The sequence below is a fragment of the Pseudophryne corroboree genome, chromosome 11 (assembly GCF_028390025.1).
Source record: "Pseudophryne corroboree isolate aPseCor3 chromosome 11, aPseCor3.hap2, whole genome shotgun sequence".
NCBI classification, from domain to species: domain Eukaryota; kingdom Metazoa; phylum Chordata; class Amphibia; order Anura; family Myobatrachidae; genus Pseudophryne; species Pseudophryne corroboree.
In genome coordinates this window covers 173,980,782-174,005,453 of record NC_086454.1, presented here as the reverse complement: position 1 = coordinate 174,005,453, position 24,672 = coordinate 173,980,782, and the positions used below count along the sequence as shown (strand labels likewise).

The 24,672-nt window shown below is 47.8% G+C and overlaps 1 protein-coding gene and 3 non-coding genes across 4 annotated transcripts in view; 2 read left to right on the top strand and 2 right to left on the bottom strand.

Annotated features, from left to right (window-relative positions):
* Positions 1 to 13,702, top strand: part of BBS1 (Bardet-Biedl syndrome 1) — a 171,184-nt gene extending 157,482 nt beyond the window's left edge. The window contains exon 17 of the mRNA XM_063945091.1: positions 12,576 to 13,702. Coding sequence (XP_063801161.1) covers positions 12,576 to 12,662 — 87 coding nt within the window. The 3' untranslated portion in view covers positions 12,663 to 13,702. The remainder of the gene's footprint in view (positions 1 to 12,575) is intronic.
* Positions 13,703 to 23,139: 9,437 nt separating this feature from the next.
* Positions 23,140 to 23,211, bottom strand: TRNAD-GUC (transfer RNA aspartic acid (anticodon GUC)). The gene has a single exon. It is a non-coding gene; the product is annotated as a tRNA-Asp (tRNA).
* Positions 23,212 to 23,610: 399 nt separating this feature from the next.
* Positions 23,611 to 23,682, top strand: TRNAD-GUC (transfer RNA aspartic acid (anticodon GUC)). The gene has a single exon. It is a non-coding gene; the product is annotated as a tRNA-Asp (tRNA).
* Positions 23,683 to 24,032: 350 nt separating this feature from the next.
* Positions 24,033 to 24,104, bottom strand: TRNAQ-CUG (transfer RNA glutamine (anticodon CUG)). Its single transcript has one exon. It is a non-coding gene; the product is annotated as a tRNA-Gln (tRNA).
* Positions 24,105 to 24,672: the final 568 nt, after the last annotated feature.

Below are 24,672 nucleotides of genomic sequence, written 5' to 3'. Positions count from 1 at the left end.
AACCAAAATGTCGTCCGTCCTTGGTTGGACGTCGTCGAACCCCTAAGCAACCCGACAAACCTTCAGCATGACATGAGGGGTCCCCACCAGGACTCCTCCATGGTGGGCGGTCGGCTTCTACAATTCGCCGACATCTGGCTAACCCCCACGTCCAACTCTTGGGTGTCAGACACAGTATCCAGGTGATGCGCCCTCTCCTTTCTGGAGCGGCCGCCTCTTCAATTTTTTACCACCAGCCTGCCAGTGGACGTTGGCAAGGCCACCGCCCCACAGTCTTCATCAGATTTCTCCTGAAGGCAGGGGTCATTGTTCCCATCCCCTGTCCTCAAAGGGGTACTGGTTTCTACTCTAATCTGTTCTTGGTACAAAAGCCAGGCGGGTCTTTCGGACTCATTCTCATCCTAAAGAAGTTGAATCTTTTTCTTCGTGTTCCCAGGTTCAGGATGGAGTCTCTCCGGTCCATCATGCAGGCGCTGGAACCAGAAGACTTCATGGCCTCCTTGGATATTCAGGACGCCTACCTCTACATTCCTATTCGGCCGGACCATCAACGTGTCTTGCAATTAGCTCTTCGGAGCAACCACTATCAGTTCCGAGCCCTACCTTTCGGTCTCTCAACAGCACCGAGAGTCTTTACCAAAGTCATGGCGGCCCAGCTGCATTTACAAGGTGTCAATATTCTTCCATACCTGGATGACCTGTATGTGTTTGCGCCGATTGCTCTCCTACCACGTGTACTCAGACGCCTGAAGCAGAAGCGGGTCACGGCCATCCTGATCGCTCCAGATTGGCCAAGACGGGCTTGGTACACTGTTCTTTGCAGCCTCTCCATACAGCCTCCTGGCTTTGACAGGGTGGCTGTTGATAGGTCGGTCTTAAGAGCTCGGGGGTTCTCGAACCCAGTCATCGACACTATGCTCTCAGCCAGGAAACCGTCTTCGGCTCACATATATCATAGAGTGTGGTGGCAGTACTTTCAGTTGTGCTCGGCTTGTCATTTGAATCACTTGAGATATCGAGTGTCCAGGGTTTTGGCTTTTCTTCAAGCCAGTTTGGACTTGGGAGTTCGGCTTGCCTCCTTAAAAGTGCAGGTACCTGCTTTTTTGGTTCTCTTTCAACGAAAGGTGGCCAATTCTTCGGCTATTCACACTTTTCTACAGGGGGTACTGTTCTTGCAACCTCCTTTTGTCCCACCTGTTCATCCGTGGGACTTGTCCTTGGTCCTCTGGATGCTTCAGCGGGCTCCATTTGAGCCCCTTGATTCTGTGGATCTGTCTTGGCTTACTTGAAAGACTGTCTTATTGTTGGCCATTGCTTCGGCGCGCTGGGTTTCCGACTTGGGCTCCCTGTCTCACAGTTCTCCTTTCATAGTTTTCCACTCTGATCGAGCAGTCCTACGTACTAGAATGGATTATTTTCCTAAAGTCGTCTCCAGGTTCCACATCAATCAAGAGATTGTGGTTCCGTCCTTACTCCCCACCACGTCAGAAGTATCAGAGGAGTCCTTGGTCACTTTGGATGTAGTACGGGATCTCCGTACCTATGTTACCAGAACAGAGTCCTTCCGCAAATCGGACTCCCTTTTCGTTCTTTACGATGTCCAAAAGCGTGGCTGGCCTGCTTCTAAACAAACTTCGGCCCGTTGAATCCGCATTGCCATACACAAGCTTATCTGCTGGCTGGGCAGCCTATTCTAGCGTCCGTCAGAGCTCATTTCACGCGGTCGGTTGGCCCTTCTTGGGCGGTTCGCCACAACGCTTCTGCTGAGCAGCTTTGCAGGGCGGCTACGTGGTCTTCCGCAAACACTTTCATCAAATTCTATCAATTCGACACCTTCACCTCGGCCGATGCTGCCTTTGGGCGTCGTGTCCTCCGTGCAGCTCGGGAACTTTCCCGCCCGTAAAAGAACAGCTTTGGGATGTCCCACAGTCCCAGTGTCCACCTAGACTGACAGAAGAAAGGGGATTTTTGTCTTACCTGTAAAATCCTTTTTTCAGAAGCCGTGGTGGACATTGGGCGCCCGCCCTCACACGCCGTTGCTGAGACTACGTGCCACGGCTCTCTTGACCGGGACAGTATATGTGTGTGTATGTGTGCTGGTCTATTTTTCTTTTTGATTTCTTCTCTCTGATACCTGTTCTTGAGGTTTGTTAAGATGCAAACTGGTTTCCCAGGGCCAGGCGGGGTATACGGGAGGAGGAGCCTCTGCTGCACTCTGCAGAAGTTTTAACTCCTTGGTGCTCCTACACCATACCTGCAGTTCCAGTGTCCACCACGGTTTCTGAAAAAAGGATTTTACAGGTAAAACAAAAATCCCCTTTTTCCAAGACCTGGATGCAACCACGACGGACTCCTGGGTACACGGCGTAGTCTCTCAAGGCTTTGCTCTAATCTTCCAAGAATGTACTCTGGTCCAGTTTATTTCCACAGGATCCAGGAAAAGCCCTATGGAAGTCCATTTACTCCCTACTAGCCTCCAAGGTAATTTTTCCAGTACCGCTAGCTCAGAGGGGCACAGGCTTTTTTGCCAGCCTATTCTTAATTCATCCAGGATGCCTATTTACGTGTTCCTATCCGGCTCGGCCACCAGTGTTATCTCCTGTTTGCAGTCCACGAGGAGCATTACCAATTTTGGCCTTTGCCGTTTATGCTTTCTACGGGTCCATCGTGTTTTTATGAAGGTCATGGCAGTTCACTTGTGGCGCAGGGGGGGCCAGGATTCTTCCTTACCTTGATGATCTACTTATCCTAGCCCAGTCTCCAGATGTCCTCCGGGAATACCTGCGACTCACCATAGATCTTCTCCAGTCCCATGGATGGATCATCAATTTGCAGAAATCCTCTTTGACTCCGTTGCAGGCGGTGCTCCACCTAGGTGCCTTTCTGGACTTGAACGTTCAGCAGGTCTTGCTCCCTGTGGACAAACTTTGGGATCTCCAGGATAGGATTCGCAGGCTCTTACATCTCCCTCGAGTGTCCATACACTCCTGCGTACGAATCCTGGGCTCTCTTGTCTCCAGCTTCGACATGACACCGTTTCATTCCCAGCCACTTCAAATAGAAGTTCTAACCAGATGGAACAAATCCCATCATCAAATCAGGACACAGATGATCGTTCTATCTCGGGAGATCCATCAGTCCCTCTTGTGGTGGCTCCAGTCCAAGTGGGTCGCCTCTTTTGGATTCAGGATTGGGTGCGCCTCCCCACTGACTCAAGTCTTCGGTTGTGAGCAGTAGTCAGCTGTCAGCAGTCCTTTCAGAATTGGTGGGTGGCTCAAGAGAGCAAACTTCTAATCAACATTCTAGAACTCTGTGTGGTTTACAAGGCTCTCTATCTAGCTCTGCTGCTGTTTCAACATCGTCCAGTCCAAGTACATTCCGACAACAGTCCTCCTACATCAGCCATCACGGAAACACTTGCAGGCACGGCGCCCTGAATGAGGTGAGTCACATTCTGCTTTGAATGATGCGTCAGTTGCCAGCCCTATTAGTGGTCTTCACACCAGGAGTCCAAAAGTGGGAAGCGGACTTCCTAAGCCGCCCAGACGTCCAGTCAAGCGAGTGGGCTCTTCACCCAGGCGTCTTTCAACCCCTAGTGCATTGCTGAGGATTGCTGGACATCGACTTGATAACGTCTCAACATAAGCTGCAGAGATACTGCTCTTCTGGTGGATGCCTTTGCGGTTCAGTGGGCCTTTCCACCAATCTCGTTGATTCTGTGGGTTCTCCACATGTTGATGTTGAAAGGCGTCACCGTGATCTTAGTAGCTCCCAAGATTGGTTCACAGATCTTTTCGGTCCCTCCATCGACACTCCATTGTGTCTTCCCCACCGACTGGACCTTCTGTTTCAGGTCCGTGCTTCCATCCGGATCTGGCCCATCTAGCTTTGATGGTGTGGCTCTTGAGACATCAGTCTTGAGGGTCAAGGGGTTCTCCAATTTGGTCATTTGTATTATGCTACATGCTCGTAAACTTTCTTGTGCCAGGGTTTATCATCTGGTTTGGCGTATATTTACTTCTCCTGGTATTCAACTAAATTTTTTAACCCTCGGTTGTTTCTGCTATAGCGTGTCCTCTCCTTTCTCCAGACGGCTCCAGATTGGACCTTCGCCTATCGTCATTTTGAAGGTGCAAGTTTCAGCACTTTTTGTCCTTCTCCAGAGTCAGATCACACTGATGCCTGACATTCAGACCTTCTTACAGGGTGTTCTCCACGTGCAGCCTCTGTTTGTTCATCTGGTGGCTCTATGTAACTTGTCCTTAGTTCTTCGAGCACTTTAGTCATCGCCTTTTTTTCCCTTGGGACCCTGTGGACATTTGTTGGCTTACGTGGAAGAAGGTCTTTCTGCTTGCCATAACATTGGCCGGCAGGTGTCAGACCTGAGTGCATTAACTTGTTGCTCTCCATTTTTTATTTTCCACTCGGACCGGGCTGTATTTTGTATTCGACATGGCTACCTCCCTTAGGTAGTTTTACAGTTAAATAATAACCAAGAGATCTTGGTATTTCGCTGGAAGAGACCTCCTTGGATGTAGTTCGGGCCCTCTGGATTTATGTTTACAGGACAAAAAAACTCTAAATTCGGAGTCCCTCTTTGCCCTATATGACTGTTACAAACTGGGCTGGCCGGCTTTCATACAGACCATGTTCAGATGGCTCAGTTTAGCCATTCAACATGCTTACTCAGCGGCCATCTTTCGTGCCCCGACTGTGGTGACTGCTTATTCCACCCAGTCATTGGGGACTTATTGGGTGGGTCATCGTGGGTTGGCGGAGTAGCTCTATTAGGCAACCACGTGGTCCTCTGCCCATATGTTTCTCAACGTCTGTTCATTTGACGCCTTAGCTTTTGCTGGGAATAAAAGTTAATTATTGGGTGTCCAGTCCCTGCTGCACTAATTATACCAATAATCAGCCTGTGCACCCTATGGAATTTGAAGAAAAGGATTTAACTGGTAAGCAAATAAATCTCCTTTTCTCTAACGTCCTTGAGGATGCTGGGACTCCGTAAGGACCATGGGGAATAGACGGGCTCCGCAGGATATAGGGCACTTTAAGAAAGCTTTGGACTCTGGGTGTGCACTGGCTCCTCCCTCTATGCCTCTCCTCCAGACATCAGTTTTACACTGTGCCCAGAGCAAGATGGGTGCACTGCAGAGAGCTCTCCAGAGTTCTCTGCCTAGAAGCATTTTTGTTTGGATTTTTTTTTTTCTACCTTTTACTACTTTTTCACAGGGAGCACTGCTGGCAACAGGCTCCCTGCATCGAGGGACTGAGGAGAGAGGAGCAGACCTTCTTGTCAAAGATAGGCTCTGCTTCCTCGGCTACTGGACACCATTAGCTCCAGAGGGGGTGAACGCAGGTTCTTACTGGGCGTCCACCCCCGGAGCCGCGCCGCCGTTCTCCTCACAGAGCTAGAAGTACAGAAGACAGAAGTCGTCAGGCGGCAGAAGCCTTCAGCTTCACTGAGGTAACGCACAGCACTGCAGCTGTGCGTCATTGCTCCCATACACCTCACATACTCCGGTCACTGTAAGGGTGCAGGGCACAGGGGGGGGCGCCCTGGGCAGCAATATAAACCTCTGCATGGCAAAAAGACTATATACATGTACAGGTGGGCTCTGTACATGTATATAAAAGAGCCCCCGCCATATTTTACTAAGTTTGAGCGGGACAGAAGCCCGCCGCCGAGGGGGCGGGGCTTCTCCCTCAGCACTCACCAGCGCCATTTTCTCTCCACAGCACTGCTGAGAGGAAGCTCCCCGGACTCTTCCCTGCTTACACACGGTGAAAGGGTGCTTAAAAGAGAGAGGGGGGGGGGGGTACATAATTGGCGGTTTACATATTATACAGCGCTGCTGGGGAAAAACATTTTGTGTTGGTCTCCAGGGTTATTGCGCTGGGGTGTGTGCTGGCATACTCTCTCTCTGTCTCTCCAAAGGGCCTTGACAGGGATACTGTCTTCAGGAAAGGGGTTCCCTTTGTGTGTGTGAAGTGTGTCGATACGCGTGTGTCGACATGTTTGACGAGGAAGGCTCGCTTAATGTGGAGGGGGAGTGCTTGAATGTCAGGTCGCCGTCGGCAACGCCGACACCGGAATGGGTGGATATGCTGAATGTCTTGAATGCAAATGTCAATCTATTGCATAAAAGATTAGACAAGGCAGAAGCTAGGGATCAGTCAGGTAGCCAGTCCATGCCTGTCCCTGGGGCGCCAGGTCCTTCGGGGTCTCAGAAGCGCACCATATCCCAGATCGATGACACAGATACCAACACAGATACTGACTCTAGTGTCGACTATGAAGATGCAAAATTACAGCCGAAGGTGGCTAAGGGTATACGGTACATGATTATTGCCATTAAAGAGGTTTTGCATATTACTGAGGAACCCCCTGTCCCTGACACGAGGGTACACATGTATAAAGGGAAAAAGCCTGAAGTCACTTTTCCATCCTCATTTGAATTAAGTGACTTGTGCGAAAAGGCTTGGGAATCTCCGGATAGGAGACCACAAGTTCCCAAAAGGATTCTCATGGCGTATCCTTTTCCACAAACTGATAGGATACGCTGGGAATCTTCGCCTAAAGTTGACAAGGCGCTGACACGTTTGTCCAAAAAGGTGGCACTGCCTTCTCAGGATACGGCTTCCCTCAAGGAACCTGCTGATCGCAGGCAGGAAATTACCTTAAAGCACATTTACAATCATTCCGGTACTATTGCTCGACCGGCTATGGCGTCGGCCTCGGTTTGTAGTGCGGTTGTGGCATGGGCAGATTCCTTATCTACGGAAATTGACACCTTAGATAGGGACGCCATTCAAATGACCATAGAGCATATCAGAGATGCTGCCTTGTATATGAGGGATGCTCAAAGAGACATTTGTTTATTAAGCTCCAGAATAAATGCTATGTCTATTTCTGCTAGGCGGCTCTTGTGGACCCGACAGTGGACGGGAGATGCCGATTCAAAGCGGCATATGGAGTCCTTGCCTTACCAAGGGGTGGAGTTGTTTGGAGACGGCCTCTCGGATCTTGTCTCTACGGCTACGGCTGGTAAGTCAAATTTCTTACCTTATGTCCCCCCGCAGCATACAAAAAAGGCACCTCATTATCAAAGGCAGTCCTTTCGTTCCAATAAAAACAAGAAGGTACGTGGATCATCCTTTGTTGCCAGAGGGAAAGGCAGGGGAAAAAAGCTGCACACAGCTAGTTCCCAAGAGCAGAAGTCCTCCCCTGCGTCTGCAAAGTCCACTGCATGACGCTTGGGCTTTCCGAGGGGAGGCAGATCTGGTGGTGGCTCGTCTTCGGTTTTTTAGCCACGTCTCTGTTCACTCGCAGGTGGATCCCTGGGCATTAGAGATTGTTTCTCAGGGATACAAGCTGGAATTCGAAGACTTGCCTCCTCGCGATTTTTCAAATCGGCTCTGCCGGCTTCCCCGTCAGAGAGGGAGCTAGTGTTGGCAGCAATCCAAAAATTGTGTATTCAGCAGGTGATTGTCACAGTTCCTCATCTCCAGCAAGGAGAGGGATATTACTCAACCCTGTTTGTGGTCCCGAAACCGGACGGTTCGGTCAGACCCATTTTAAACCTGAAATCTCTGAACCTGTACTTGAAGAGGTTCAAGTTCAAAATGGAATCACTCAGGGCGGTCATCGCCAGCCTGGAGGGGGGGGATTGGATGGTGTCCCTGGACATAAAGGATGCTTACCTTCATGTTTTGATATTCCCCCCCTCGTCAGGCGTTCCTGAGATTTGCAATGCAGGACTATCACTACCAATTTCAGACGTTGCTGTTTGGGCTTTCCACGGCCCCGAGAATTTTCACCAAGGTAATGGCGGAAATGATGGTGCTCCTGCGCAGGCAGGGGGTCACAATTATCCCATACTTGGACGATCTCCTCATAAAGGCGAGATCTCGGGAGAGGTTGCTGGACAGCGTGTCTCTGTCCATGAAGACGTTGCAAATACACGGCTGGATTCTCAATATACCGAAGTCCCATCTAGTCCCTACAACGCGTCTGACCTTTTTGGGGCTGATTCTAGACACAGACCAGAAAAAGGGTTTTTTCTTCCAATCGAAAAGGTTCAGGAACTCATAGATATGGTCAGGAACCTATTAAAACCAAAAAAGGTTTCAGTGCATCATTGCACGCGGGTCCTGGGGAAGATGGTGGCTTCCTACGAGGCCATACCTTTCGGCAGGTTCCATGCAAGGACTTTTCAATGGGACCTCTTGGACAAGTTGTCCGGGTCCCATTTACAAATGCATCAAAGGATCACCCTGTCTCCCAGGACCAGGGTATCTCTCCTGTGGTGGCTGAACAGTGCTCACCTACTAGAATGTCGCAGGTTCGGCATTCAGGACTGGGTCCTCGTGACCACGGACGCAAGCCTCCGAGGCTGGGGAGCAGTGACACTGGGAAGAAATTTCCAAGGTCTCTGGTCAAGCCTAGAGTCTTGTCTCCACATCAACGTCCTGGAGTTGAGGGCCATATACAACGCCCTGCGTCAAGCGGAGGAATTGCTTCGGAGAAAACCGGTTCTGATTCAGTCAGACAATGCCACGGCAGTGGCTCATATAAACCGCCAAGGCGGAACAAGGAGCAGAATGGCCATGGCAGAAGCGACCAGGATTCTACGCTGGGCGGAAGGCCATGTAAGCGCGCTGTCAGCGGTGTTCATCTCGGGGGTGGACAACTGGGAGGCGGACTTCCTCAGCAGGCACGACCTGCATCCGGGAGAGTGGGGACTTCATCAAGAAGTCTTCGCACAGATCACGGATCGTTGGGGACTGCCTCAAATCGACATGATGGCATCCTGTCTCAACAAAAAGCTAAAGCGGTATTGCGCCAGGTCAAGGGACCCTCAGGCGGTAGACGCTCTGGTGACACCTTGGGTGTTCAGATTGGTCTTTGTGTTTCCTCCTCTTCCTCTCATACCCAAGGTGTTGAGAATAATACGAAGAAGCAGGGTCAGAACAATACTCATTGTTCCGGATTGGCCACGGAGGACTTTGTATCCGGAGCTGCAAGAGTTGCTCGCAGGGGATCCGTGACCTCTTCCTCTAAGGCAGGACCTGCTGCGGCAGGGGCCCTGTCTGTTCCAAGACTTACCGCGGCTGCGTTTGACGGCATGGCGGTTGAACGCCGGATCCTAGCGGAAAAAGGGATTCCGGAGGAAGTCATTCCTACCCTGATCAAGGCTAGGAAAGATGTGACATTAAAACATTATCACCGTATATGGTGGAAATATGTTTCTTGGTGTGAGGCCAGAGCTGCTCCTACGGAGGATTTCCATTTGGGCCGTCTACTTCACTTCCTTCAAACAGGAGTGACTTTGGGCCTAAAATTAGGGTCCATAAAGGTCCAGATTTTGGCCTTATCCATTTTCTTTCAAAGAGAATTGGCCTCTATTCCTGAAGTACAGACCTTTGTGAAGGGAGTGCTGCATATTCAGCCTCCCTTTGTGCCTCCGGTGGCGCCTTGGGATCTTAACGTGGTGTTACGTTTCCTCAAGTCACCTTGGTTTGAACCACTCAAAACTGTGGAGTTGAAATACCTCACGTGGAAAGTGGTCATGTTGTTGGCGTTCGCTTCGGCAAGACGTGTTTCAGAATTGGCGGCTTTATCACATAAAAGCCCATACTTGGTTTTTCACGTGGATAGGGCGGAGTTGAGGACTCGCCCTCACTTTCTGCCAAAAGTGGTCTCATCTTTTCATGTGAACCAACCTATTGTCGTGCCTGTGGCTACACGGGACTTGGAGGATTCCGAGTCCCTGGATGTAGTCAGGGCTTTGAAGATTTATGTGACCAGAACGGCTAGAATCAGGAAGACTGAAGCTTTGTTCGTTCTGTATGCGGCCAACAAGGTTGGCGCTCCTGCTTCAAAGCAGACTATTGCTCGCTGGATCTGTAACACGATTCAGCAGGCGCATTCTACGGCAGGATTGCCGTTACCGAAATCGGTTAAGGCCCACTCCACTAGGAAAGTGGGCTCTTCTTGGGCGGCTGCCCGAGGGGTCTCGGCATTACAGTTGTGCTGAGCAGCTACTTGGTCGGGGACAAACACCTTTGCAAAGTTCTATAAGTTTGATACCCTGGCTGAGGAGGACCTCCTGTTTGCTCAATCGGTGCTGCAGAGTCATCCGCACTCTCCCGCCCGTTTGGGAGCTTTGGTATAATCCCCATGGTCCTTACATAGTCCCAGCATCCTCAAGGACGTTAGAGAAAATAAGATTTTACTTACCGGTAAATCGATTTCTCGTAGTCCGTTTGAGGATGCTGGGTGCCCGTCCCATGGTGGTCATTCCGAGTTGTTCTCTCGCAAGCTGCTTTTAGCAGCTTTGCACACGCTAAGCCGCCGCCTACTGGGAGTGAATCTTAGCATAGTAAAATTGCGAACGAAAGATTAGCAGAATTGCGAATAGACACTTCTTAGCAGTTTCTGAGTAGCTCCACACTTACTCGCCAACTGCGATCAGTTCAGTCAGTTTTGTTCCTGGTTTGACGTCACAAACACTCCCAGCGTTCGCCCAGACACTCCCCCGTTTCTTCAGACACTCCCACGTTTTTCCCAGAAACGCCAGCGTTTTTTCACACACACCCATAAAACGTCCAGTTTCCGCCCAGAAACACCCACTTCCTGTCAATCACATTACGATCACCAGAACGAAGAAAAAACCTTGTAATGCCGTGAGTAAAATTCCTAACTGCATAGCAAATTTACTTGGCGCAGTCGCAGTGCGAACATTGCGCATGCGCAATTAGCGGAAAATCACTGCGATGCGAAGAAAATTACCGAGCGAACAACTCGGAATGACCACCCATGTGCGGACTTCTTCTGCAAGACTTGTATATAGTTATTGCTTACATAAGGGTTATGATATAGTTTTTCGGTGGAACCGTGGCTATGTTGTTGTTCATACTGTTAACTGGGTAAGTTTATCACAAGTTATACGGTGTGATTGGTGTGGCTGGTATGGATCTCGCCCTTAGATTTACAAAACTCCTTCCTCGTACTGTCCATCTCCTCTGGGCACAGTTTCCCTAACTGAGGTCTGGAGGAGGGGCATAGAGGGAGGAGCCAGTGCACACCCAGAGTCCTAAGCTTTCTTAAAGTGCCCTATCTCCTGCGGAGCCCGTCTATTCCCCATAGTCCTTACGGAGTCCCAGCATCCTCTACGGACTACGAGAAATAGATTTACCGGTAAGTAAAATCTTATTATTTTTGATTCCGAATGTAGTTCATATGTCACAGCAAATGAGCCAGGTATGATAAAATGCACATTCTAACTTAGATTAGTAACCTTGTAAAATTAAGTGGAAAGACTTGCACTCTTCTATATGTAATATGGTTGGAGCTGCGTTATTACCAAAAAGAGAAGTCCAGGTCTTTTGTAGAGTGGGGGCTTTATATTTATACAGCACTCACTTCTTTTCCATGTATGTATCTGTTATTACCTCCCACTCTAGACTTGTCACGACCAGACTGCATTCAGTGCAGGCAATCCGTACAATGTTACCCAGCCTGCACATGTGCACGCTGGTTTGGGACGTGCAGGTTGGGCAAATGACTTGACAGTTTCTGTTTAATTGGCAGGTACTCCCAATAAACTTGCCCTGGAGCTTTCACAGAACTTAATCTGGCCCCAAATTGGGCTGTAGTCCATGAAAACGCTACTCCGTGGCAAGCACATAATTTTAGAACAGTCCGCCAGTCTTGGTCCATGTCTGTTTTATCCCACTACTTCCTGACTCTCGGTTCAGAATCATGGGGTACTTAAGATAATTTTATCACAGTCTAAGGGTCTCAGTGCTTTGAGGGCTGGATCTAATTGGAAACAATAGTCTAATCACGTGATGCATTTACTCCATACCTGGGGAGGGGAGGGGGGGGGGGGGGGGGATGTAATAAAAATGAAGAACCAGTAAGTGCGGGGCTTCATCCGAATTGTTATTTATGTTTAAATTGGCAATTAGTTACACAGCAAAATCAACCTTGTTTTGCCATGTAACTAATTGCTGCTTTAAAGATACGTGAGAAATCGGACGAAGTCCCGCACTTCCTGGTTCTTGCTCTCCATTACATTCCCTCCCCCCTGCTGTCTTAACCGACTGAGAGAGAAATGTGATAAAGGCATCATCAGCAAGATGTCGGTGTGTCTGCCGTTGTGTTTTCCCTTTTTAAATTGTTTCTGCTTTAAAGCCTTGTGCTGAATCGCACTGATGCCTGCTTCTTACAGACTATTACATTTCCTCCTAGTGGATGTTTTCAATCCTCCAGCAGTCTCTGTTCCTCCTACCAAACAGTCTATCAGCTGCTATCAGAGAAAGGTGAAAGTCCCAAGGATAAGCCCCAATGATGGTCTACTATGGTGGGGAAGGGGGAAGTCCACCTAATAGCATTTTTTGGCATATTTGGGGGAGGGGGGAGGGGGAACGTATGTGTGTGGTAAGAAGTTACCAAGATTCCCTTTTGAGTATGTAACACTTACTAGTAGAAGACTTGCTGTTTATGTACTGTATTACCCTTTATTAGCCATGTGAATAGACTCCTTTCTTTCTGTTCCCAGGTTTTTGTCCTGAGGGAGGGGAAGAGCACACCCCTGCTCACTGCGCACATCAATATGCCAATCAGTGAGGGTCTGGTGGCTGCGTGATCAGAGGAGGCTGAGAACCTACAGGGATGACCATTTTATTGAGAGGAAGGCAGTGATGGAATTCTCTAACCACAAGGATTTATAGAAGGACCAGCGATTCATTACGCAATAGCTCATTTTAGGAACACTTAAAGAAATGGAACATCTCGCTTATTACTAAAATGTTCTGATGTTACTGCACCAGTACAATATATAACTCTGGGGCAAGTTTAGACTCCTGTACGCATATATCGTCTGTCTAGTGAACGGTACACTAGCTTATCTAAGTGGATGGATCATAGATTTATTTATATTTATTTAATTCATATTTTTGTTGTGTGTATTTTGAAATACACCTTTGTAAGTGCGGCACTGGCCACAGAAACTCAACCAAACACTATTGCAGTATGTAACCTTTTTAGAAAATCATTGGGGCTTGTTCTTCAGGAGCTGGAGAGCAAGTAACTTCCCAGAGTAGGACAGTATGTTCTCTGCACACTATAACTTGTGTGTGTGCATCTAATGGTGGGTACACACTGATAGATATATCTGCCGATCAATTGATCTGCAGATATATCTATGAACGGATCGGGCAGTGTGCTGTGCATACACACTGCCCGATATGTCGGGGGCTGACGTCATGAACTGGGCGGGCGTGTACACACGCCCGCCCAGTTCAGCTGTCAATCACCGCCGGCTGCCGCAGCATGTGTACGGGTGGTCGGCCGGCCGCACGTACATACACAGCGGAGCGCAAATATATCGGTAGATATATTGGCCGTCGGCTGTGCTGCGTAGCCGATCCGATATGTCTGTGAACGACGGACCCGCGATATATCGGCCGTTCAATAGAACGGCCGATATTATTCGGCCAGTGTGTACAGGCCTTTAGGAACAACTTCTAGAATGTACTTAGAAAACACGTCTCAAAATCAAGAACATTAAAAAAAAAAAGTTACATGTAACATTCTATTTTTCTTATGCAACTATTCTTTTTTTAAAGATTTATTTTTAGAATATTATATACATTTTCACCAAATAAAAATGAAAATCTATAGAAATCACGTGTTTAGCTTCATTCCTTTAGATGTGCTCATTTTGTTTGTCTTTTGTATATATCAAAAGTATTTTTTTTTTTTATTACTGTGTATAGTTATATATGATTATTCCCTAAACAATTTTAATTGTTTAGTCTCTTTACCCATCTCTACTTCAATCTTTTAATATTTAGCTTTTTTATTGGTTGTGGGACTATACGTCCTAACATGTGGCTAGCAGTGATGCATGCTGGGACTTGTTTCATTTTTGGGGGGTTTCATATCATTAGTTTCCTTTACCTGACCCTATTTAGCTGTAGGTCATATAAGTGGTAAGCAGCACCATGGATGTTTTCCAACAAGAGTCACAAGTCTATTAAAGGGTAATGAATACTGGTAATAAATCTATATGGTCTTTCGCTGGTATGCCTCTTCCCCTCACCCCATAAGTACTGCAGTATATGTATTTTCTCTTTCTAGAGGATGCTGGGGTCCATTTAGTACCATGGGGTATAGACGGGTCCTTTTTGAGCCACTGGCACTTTAAGAGTGTGGGCTGGCTCCTCCCTCAATGCCCCTCCTACCAGACTCAGTTTAGAAAATGTGCCCGGAGGAGCCGGTCACAGCTAGGGGAGCTCCTAGGAGTTGTTCTAGTTTTATTATTTTCTGAGTTTAGTTAGGTACAGGCAGGCTGCTGGCAACAGCCTTCCTGCTTCGTGGGACTTAGGGTGGGAGTAGGAACCAACTCTAGAAGTTAATGCTTCTCTATCACCGCTGACAAGTTACTGAGCTCCTGAGGGTACTGATTGCAAGCCCACGAGGCGACCGCTCACTCCCGCAGCACGGCCGCCACCCCCTAACAGAGCCAGAAAAAAGAAGAGTGGTGAGTATAATGCCGGCAGCCCGGGAAGCGGGTCGCCAGCGGAAATTGCGGCACAAGGAAGGCTCAGCGGCACTTGGTGTATGGCGCTGTGAGGGGCGTCCTGGGCCAGCGCACATACCCTACACTGGTCATATATGCTAACGGTTCCGGTATGAAAGATAAATAGTGTCTAGTTAGACAGTCAATAGATAGACACCATATGTTAGACAGACATTAGGTCGAAAAGGTCGACAGGGTCAAAAGGTCGACATGAAAAAGGTAGACCCCATGTTTTTTGCATTTTTGTGGTTTGTGTGGATAGTTTTGTCATCTGGGACCCCCAATTGTAGAAAGGCATACCCTCGCGGGGCTCGCCACGCTTCGGGCACGGTGGCTCGCTGCGCTCGCCACAAGGTATATAACCAACTCTATGCCGACATGGATAGAGAAGGTATGAAATAGTCCAAAAACATGTTACATAAAAAAAAAACATGTTCTATCTTTTTATGTCGACCTTTAGACCATGTCGACCTTTTGACCTGTCGACCTTTTGTACTGTCTACCTTTTTCATTTCAACCTTTTGACCCTGTCGACCTAATGTCTGTCTAACATATGGTGTCTATCTATTGACTGTCTAACTAGACACTGTCTATCAACCAGATACCTATGCTAGCAGGGGCTAATCCCGCTGTTAGCAGCACAAATACCTCAGGCCAGTATAATCTATTAAGTGCGGGAAGATGCGCCATTACAGTGGCGGGGCTTCTCCTCAGAGTGGATCCAGTACTCACCAGCACCATTTTTACTCCCTGCAGATCACACAGATGAGACGCTGACAGGGAGCGCTGCTTTCCTCATAACTCCAGCAACCTCTGCGGTACCAGGGTGTTATAGACAGGGGAGAGAGTGTTATAAGAACTGTTTATCCTATTAAGGTTACTCAGTCAGCGCCGGCCGTTTATTCTATTAACGGCCTACTGGGGCGCTGTGTGGCTGGCTCCTTATACTCTGTGACTCTCTGAAGGTACTCTGGGGGAAACTGTGTCTGACATTTTCCTGTGTGTGTGTGTATTAATCCACATTACCATGTCTAAGGGCTCTGTATCCTGTGCTGCAGAGTGTGTATCTTCTCCTGAAGAGTCAGGACTACAATGTGCTTTCCCAACCTGTCGAATCCGAGCCCCCATGGGTGGATTCTTTAAGGGGAATGATATCACAGATTTCATCTAGGATGTCACATAATGAGAAAGAGACAGTTTTGAGGAAGTCTGTAGAGGGGTTACAGCATTCAGCGCCTCCTCCCTCCCATACTCCACCTACATACCCTAAGAAACGTACACTTGCCCAAATAATGCAAGTTGACACTGATACCGACTCTGATACAGGGGACGGTGATGGGGATATACAGGGGGGGATGTATCCCTTGCTAAGGGGGTGCAGTTGATGACTGAAGTCATTAGGGATGTTTTGCATATTACCGAGAAGGTGCCTGAGCCGGAAGAGGAAACTTATTTTACAGAAAATAAGAAATCCTCTCTCACCTTCCCTGCTTCTAAAGAGCTGAACTCTTTATTTAAAAAATCCTGGGAAGACCCAGAGAAAAGATTCCAGATCCCTAAAAGAATTGTCATTGCTTTTCCTTTTGAAGAGGATAGGAAGAAATGGGAAACACCACCTATAGTAGACGCTTCTGTATCCAGTTTGTCTGAAAAGGTGGTTTTACCTGTCCCTGGTTCAACCGCCCTAAAGGAGCCGGCTGACCGCAAGATTGAGACTACGCTCAAATCTATATACACTGCTACAGGCGTGGCTTTAAGGCCCACTATTGCTTATGCGTGGATTTCTAAAAGCCATAGTAAAGTGGTCAGGCACATTACTAGAGGACTTAGATTCTATGGATAGGAGTGACATTGATTTATTTTTACGTCACATACAGGATTCGGCTGGGTTCATGGAGGCCATGAAAGACCTTGGAATGCTGAATGCAAGGACTACTTCCATGGCGGTATCAGCACGCAGAGGACTCTGGCTACGCCAATGGACTGCGGATACAGAATCCAAGAAAAGTGTGGAGAACCTACCCTTCACAGGTCAGGCTCTGTTTGGGGACGCATTTAATGCGTGGATTTCCACAGCAACTGCGGGTAAGTCAACCTTTCTACCCTTAGCAGCTCCACAGACTAGGAAATCTTAATCTACGTCCACACTGCAGTCCTTTCGGACTGCAAAATTTTAAAAATCCAAATCCCCTTCCTTAGGGGTGGTCGGGGAAAATCTAAAAAACCTGCACCAACAGGTTCTCAGGAACAGAAACCAGGCTCTGTCTCCTCCAAATCGTCAGCATGACGGTGGACCTCCCAGGGATCAGGCAGGTGGGAGCAAGACTAAAAAATGTCAGTCACATCTGGGCGTCATCAGGCCTAGACCCCTGGGTGACGGAAATTGTTACCCAGGCCTACAGACTGGAGTTTCAGGAACTCCCACCTCACAGGTTCTTCAAGTCAGGCTTACCAGTTTCGCTAACAGAAAGTGCTATCCTACTGGAAGCCATTCAAAAATTGGTCAAAACAGTTGTTATTGTCCCAGTTCCTCCTCACCTACACCAAAGGGGTTATTATTCCAACCTGTTTGTGGTGCCGAAACCGGATGGTTCGGTAAGGCCGATTTTACACCTAAAAATCATTGAACCTCTACTTAAGGGAATTCAAATTCAAGATGGAATCTCTGATTTCTCTAAGAGCGGTGATATCAGGTCTGGAGGAAGGGGAATTCCTAGTTTCCCTGGATATCAAGGATGCGTACCTTCACATTCCGATCTGGCCGCATCACCAGGCTTATCTCAGATTTGCGCTGCTGGATTGTCACTATCCGTTCCAAGCGCTGCCGTTTCACCTCTCCACGGCACCGAGAGTGTTCACCAAGGTCATGGCAGAGATGATGCTACTCCTCCGCAGGCAAGGAGTGAACATAATTGCATATTTGGACGATCTCCTGATAAAAGCGTCTTCCAGGGAGAGGTTGTTGCAGAGTATTGCTCTCTCAACTCGACTACTCCAGGATCATGGGTGGATCCTGAATCTCCCAAAGTCACATTTGGAACTGACAAGGAGACTGCCCTTCCTGGGGATGATTCTCAACACGGAAGTGCATAGGATATCTCTACCGGTAGAGAAAGCGTTGGTGATCCAATCAATGGTACGGGATGTCCTGAAGCCAGCACGGGTATCGGTTCATCTGGGGAAGATGGTAGCCTCCTACGAGGCGCTTCAGTACGGAAGATTCCATGCAAGGTCCTTCCAACGGGATCTTCTAGACAAGTGGTCAGCATCACATCTTCACATGCACCAGCGGATCCACCTGTCTCCGAAAGCCAGAATTTCACTCATGTGGTGGCTGCAAACTTCTCACCTACTCGAGGGCCGCAGGTTCGGGATTCAGAATTGGATCCTTCTAACCACGGATGCAAGTCTCAGAGGTTGGGGAGCAGTCACCCAAGGGGAAACTTTCCAAGTAAAGTGGTCAAGTCTGGAATCCATCCATCCGATAAACATTCTGGAACTATGGGCCGTATACAATGGCCTTCTACAAGCGGCACATCTTCTGCAAAATCTGGCCATTCAGGTTCAGTCGGACAATGTGATGGCAGTGTCCTACATAAACCGACAGGGCGGAACAAGAGCAGAGCGACAATGTCAGAGGTAACAAGAATCCTCCTCTGGGCAGAAAAGCACGCAGTGGCGCTATCAGCAATCTTCATTCTGAGAGTGGACAACTGGGATGTGGACTTCCTCAGCAGACACGATCTCCATCCAGTAGAATGGGGCCTCCACCCGGAGGTGTTCACAGAGGTGACAAGCCATTGGGGTGTACCTCAGGTAGACATGATGGCCTCTCGCCAAAATAAGAAGCTTCACAGGTACTGCTCCAGGTCGAGAGACCCACATGCAGTGGCGGTGGGCGCACTGGTAACTCCGTGGGTGTTCCAGTCAGTGTATGTGTTCCCTCCACTTCCACTCATCCCAAGAATTCTCAAGCTAATAAAAAGAACAAGAGTTCAGGAGATCCTCATTGCTCCGCACTGGCCAAGGAGGGCTTAGTACGCGGATCTTCTGGAGTTACTCCTGGAGGATCCGAGGTCTCTTCCTCTTCGCGAGGACCTTCTTCAACAGGGGCCGTTCACTTATCCAGGCATACCACGGCTACGTTTGATGGCATGGAGGTTGAACGCCAGATCTTAGCTCGGAAAGGCTTTCCAAAAAAGGTAATTCCTACCCTAATTCAGGCTAGGAAGGGAGTTAAGTCTAAACATTACCATCGCATTTGGAAAAAGTATGTGTCTTGGTGTGAATCCAAGAAGTATCCAACGGTGGAGTTTCAACTAGGACGGTTTCTCCTCTTTCTGCAGGCTGGTGTGGATGTGGGCCTACGCTTGGGCTCCATTAAAGTCCAGATTTCGGCCTTGTCAATTTTCTTCCAGAAACAATTGGCTGCCCTCCCTGAGGTTCAGACTTTCTTGAAAGGGGTTCTGCACATCCAACCTCCCTTTGTGCCTCCTACGGCACCTTGGGATCTTAATGTAGTGTTGCAGTTCCTGCAATCGGATTGGTTCAAACCTTTGCAGGAGGTGGACGTCAAGTTTCTTACTTGGAAGGCAGTCACACTGTAGGCATTGGCATCTGCTAGACGTGTGTCTGAATTGGGGTCTTTGTCTTGCAAGAGCCCCTATTTGATTTTCCATGAAGATAGGGCTGAGCTCAGAACGCGTCAGCAATTTCTTCCTAAGGTTGTGTCTGCTTTTCATATCAACCAACCTATTGTGGTGCCAGTGGCTACTGACTCCTCAATTACCTCAAAGTCCTTGGATGTAGTGAGGGCTTTGAAGATTTATGTGAAGACAACCTCTCGTCACAGGAAGTAGGACACTTTGTTCGTCCTTTATGATCCCAACAAGGTTGGGTCTCCTGCTTTTAAGCAGATGATTTCTCGCTGGATCAGGTTTACTATCCAGCATGCTTATTCTACGGCAGGCTTGCCGTGTCCGAAATCTGTTAAGGCCCACTCAACTCGTACAGTGGGTTGTTCCTGGGCGGCTGCCCGGGGTGTCTCGGCTTTACAGCTTTGCCGAGCAGATACTTGGTCTGGGTCGAACACGTTTGCTTAGTTCTACGAGTTTGATACTTTGGCTTAACTTTAGGTCCTCAGAGGCCAATCAGTTCTGCAGGAACCTCAGCACTCTCCCTCCCGTACTGGGAGCTTTGGTACATCCCCATGGTACTAATGTGGACTATAGCATCCTCTATGACGTAAGAGAAAATAGGATTTTAATTACCTACCGGTAAATCCTTTTCTCGTAGTCCGTAGAGGATGCTGGGAGACCGCCCAGTGCTTTGCATTCCTGCATTGTTACTTGGTTCAATATTGTTGTTTCAGCCGTTGCTGAATTGTTCCAAGTTGGTTAGCTTGGCTTTCCTTTTTGTTATGTGTGAGCTGGTGTGAATCTCACCACTATCTGTGTATTTCCTTCTCTCGAAGTATGTCCGTCTCCTCGGGCACAGTTTCTAGACTGAGTCTGGTAGGAGGGGTATAGAGGGAGGAGCCAGCCCACACTATTAAACTCTTAAAGTGCCGGTGGCTCCCAAAGGACCCTTCTATACCCCATGGTACTAAATTGAACCCCAGCATCCTCTACGGACTACGAGAAAAGGATTTACCAGTAGGTAATTAAAATCCTATTTTCAAAAGAGTATCGTGGCTGAACCAGGGGTTAATAAATATACTTATAATAACGTCACTCTCTATGCAGCACTGGCCGGTTGTATGACCCCGCTTCCAGTGATGGCATTCACACGGTGGTCAATTTTATAAGGAGAGATTTTGTATTCATCTGTTTAGCCTGATAACAGTGTGGACATAATAAATGCACTGAAACATTGCTGCCGGTGGGATGTTATTGTAAGAACCTGGAGTGCTGCCCCATTGGGGAATTGTATCTAATTACTGTGCTGGCACCCGGTCTATTGATTGGTTACATGGGAGAGCCGGACCTAACTGCATGTCTTACAAAATCACCTGCGCCATTCCTGGAGAAATGCACGAAACTGGTACCATTTTGCCATAGATATGTGCATGAACACTTACATTCGCCAGCTCAACATGTCGGGCCAGACACAACAACAGAGTGGGCAGTGCTGTGATGTCATTGTCGGCAGTTCCGGCCACCGTCATATGGGACGGTTGGTGGGTCAGCTGTACAGATAGCCAGACATGGCGATATGTTGCAGGGTCGACCTGATAGGTCTGTGAATGACATCACAGACATACACACCCGCCGACGCATTACAGATATACAGTTAGTCGCCTTGATTGAACTATCTATCTACTATGTACCCATAACTGTATTGATGCTATTGTATGACATTATCTTTTACTGATATTTGGTCACTGACAATTTAGTCATATCATACAGTACGGGTAAGCAGACCTCTCCTTTCTCTATGGGACCTATCTATTAAAACTGCAGAGAGATTATCCTATTTTATATGATTATCCCCAATAACCGGGGTCCCTGGGAGTTACATCCCTAGGGTTTCCAAGGATTCTTTCACTTTTCGAAAGACACTTCCTGGGAATGTGAGACTACACTTACGCACAGTGGGGGTCATTCGGGTGCGGTTGCACCTGAGACCATTGGTGCAAAGTACTGATTTTCGTTACTTTGCACATGTGCAGGACCCATTCTGCGTGTGCAAGAACAGGTTCAGCGGCATACTGTAGGATACAGGCTGGCATTAGACTGTCATTGACAGTCTGATGCCGCTTTGGGGGCGGAGAGTGGGTGGCAACAGGCTCCATTTGGAAAAAATGGAAGCATGTCGCCACCATTTACAGGGTGGGAAGAAACCAGGAATTTTCGCCATAGGATGGAGATTTCCTGGCTTATGCGACAGGTGGCTTGCACAGCACCATAGGTGCCATAAGCCGCCCGATGGTGGGTGTTTTGATCCGATGTTGCATCCTAGGACACAGCTCGGATCACTAATGCAGCAGGAGGCGTCTGCATGCAATAGGTGCCTCCTGCTGTATTTGCATACAGCGCTATCACTGCTGCGTCCAAGGAAGCAGCAGTAATAACTCCTCCAACTGCACCTCAACCGCACCTGAATGATCCCCCGTGTGCCTTATTCAGGTGCGGTGGTAGTAAGCATAGCTGCTGTTACAGATATAGTAATGCAGCAGGAGACGTCAGGCATATGTAGACGCCTCCGGCATGCATGTGTAATCTAGTGCTGCGTCCAAGGATGCAGCATCGGATCACTCTGCGACACCATCGGCCAGAGAGTAACCCTGAGGTTATGCAGACCGGGCGCCTGAAGTCTGCAGCGGCTTTGTGAGCGACAATGCAATACTGGTCCTGCACATGCGCGGTCTACCGAACATCGGCACATTGCGTCTTTTAACAGATAGTGACCGTACCTGAACCAGGGCCGGATGTAATGACGCCCGAGATCACTGGAGGTGCGAGATGCCGGCTGATCTCAGACGTTTTTTTAAAGGGGTATCGCTTAACCAAAACCATGACTTGTAAGTGATTGCCCCTTTGAAAAAATGTCCCAGATCTCGGGCATCATTGCATCCAGCCCCCAGTGTCGGTTAACCGAAGCTGGACGGAGGCTGAGGCAGAGGGATTGTAAGATACTTCTGCTCAGAGAATGTCTCCATAGGCATAAAACAGTTTAAGCCATCTGATGGAGGTGTATGGGACCAAACTCTGAAAAGCGTGGTATGGTATGGAGGGTCGACAGTAACTAGGTCGACCACTATTGGTCGACAGCAACTAGGTCGACAGGGTCTCTAGGCTGACATGGTCTAGGTCGACATGCGTTTTTTTAATGTTTTTTGTGGTGTAATTTTCCCTGTACAGTGACTGGGAACCCCAACTAGTGCACCGTGTCTCCTCGCATGGCGAGCTAGCTTCGAGCAAGGTGCCTCGCTGCGCTCAGCACAGGTTACTATTCCCAATCGTAGTCCGTGTGGATCGTTAAGTATGAAAAAGGTTTTTTTTTTTTAAAGAAAAAAATGTGAGAAACTCATGTCGACCTTTTGACCTGTCGACCAACAGTGGTCGAGCTAGACACTGTCGCCCTAGAGACCTGATACCCTGAAAAGCATAGGGATCAGACTAGTAATAATGAGGACTGCATTCTGCAGTGGTAGGAGAGTTCTGTGACATTTCCTGCATTAGGCTGTTGTTGCATAGTGGTAATACGTACAATTATGCAGAATCTGCAGTTTCTGCATCATTTTATGATAAACCTGCATGAGTTTAAGCTTATAGTCCCCTATATGTGTGTAATATATAAAACAATTTTTTTTCCCAGTAGAGTACTCACATTTACTACCAATAAATAAATGAATCGTAACAAAAAAATTATATGAACACTGAACGCCCATATGTTACAATTCATATTCGGGTTTTGGTGGACAATATAGTTCTTATAACGTTATTAAGGTGTAAAATTCCTTGACAGCAGATTTAACATTTTCAAAGTTAACGTGGGGGATATTATATTTATTTAAAAAAAAAAAAAAAAAAACAACCTCCCCGTCGGGGAATCGAACCCCGGTCTCCCGCGTGACAGGCGGGGATACTTACCACTATACTAACGAGGATTGGTTGAAAACAGCGTTTGAGAAAATAACTTTTGAGTGAAAGCCTGCAGTCTCTATGTTGTGTTATTACTGTATGCTAAGCGGCTGCTGTTACAACCAATCAGACTCCACACCATTAATGCAGTGTATCCAGTCCAATGCTTTGCTCACTGTTCTATACTGTTGGTGAGGGAGCAGAACCTTTTAGTGCTGTGCTTAAACGGTCACACATTTCCATTGCCCCCCTTCCCCCAGACGACTCCCCTCAATACATGACAACATTGTAATATTTATTAAAGTGATAAGAGGAATCTTAGCACATTGCAGTCATGTAAGAGCAGGAGTAAGACAGCAACCGTGCAGGAGTCACCTGATCCTGTATACTCACAGCAGCTAGATCTTACAGAAGGAGCAGGTCAATCCTCGTTAGTATAGTGGTAAGTATCCCCGCCTGTCACGCGGGAGACCGGGGTTCGATTCCCCGACGGGGAGACTGAGCTTTTTATTTGTTGTCTCTTTTCCTATGTTATAAACATGTAACATTTTTTTATAAAGGCAAGTAACGCATGTAAATTATTTATTGCACATAGGAGCCTTGTAGGAGGGCTGCTTTAGCAAGCTACTGCTAAATTTTGAGTGCCAGCTATCATTAAGACATTATGTCACAAAATAGGATCTATAGAAACTATCAGAAAAGGCACATAGGCTACCAACGGATTCATTTCTGTAACCCATTGCTTCTAAAACAGAACTTTAAAATAAGTAAGTAAATAAATCAAGAAATAAATAATTTAAAAAAGATCCTTCATCCCCATTGAAAGGTGGGGAGTAAACAAAACATCAGGTCCCACCGAGATTTGAACTCGGATCGCTGGATTCAGAGTCCAGAGTGCTAACCATTACACCATGGAACCCTGCCTGAGTTTGTATGGAATCCTGTATAAGTCATGCGGTTTCTTTACAGTTATGTATATTGGTTTGTGATACATAAGAGATTGCAAGCGATAAGAAAGGAGGGAGGCAAAGATTACCCTGAAGAAACGCTGCTCTTTTTCTGAAGATAGCTGAGTTTATAGATCGAATGTGCTTGGCTGAGGGTCAAAGACCTGAAGCTAAGGGAGCTAAAAGTGAATAAACTATGTTTCTCTGTTGATCTTCTGCCAATGACAAAGTCAATTTGGGGGAGTTAAGGTGATGCCCCCCTTCCCAATAAGTCAACCCTTTTTCTAGCCCTCTACAATGTTGTCCCTTTAAAATCCTCACCAGCAGTCAATTTATAACCCCACCCCCAACCCCTGATCTGCAGGGCTGGATTAAGGGCCTAATGGGCCTGGGGCTCAAAATGTTCAAGGGCCTATTATGAGAAGCAGTGGGGGTGTGGCCGGGATCCGGATTGAAAGTCGACAGTAACTAGGTCGACAATGTCTAGGTCGACTACTATTGGTCGACAGTAACTAGGTCAACAGGGTCTTTAGATCGACA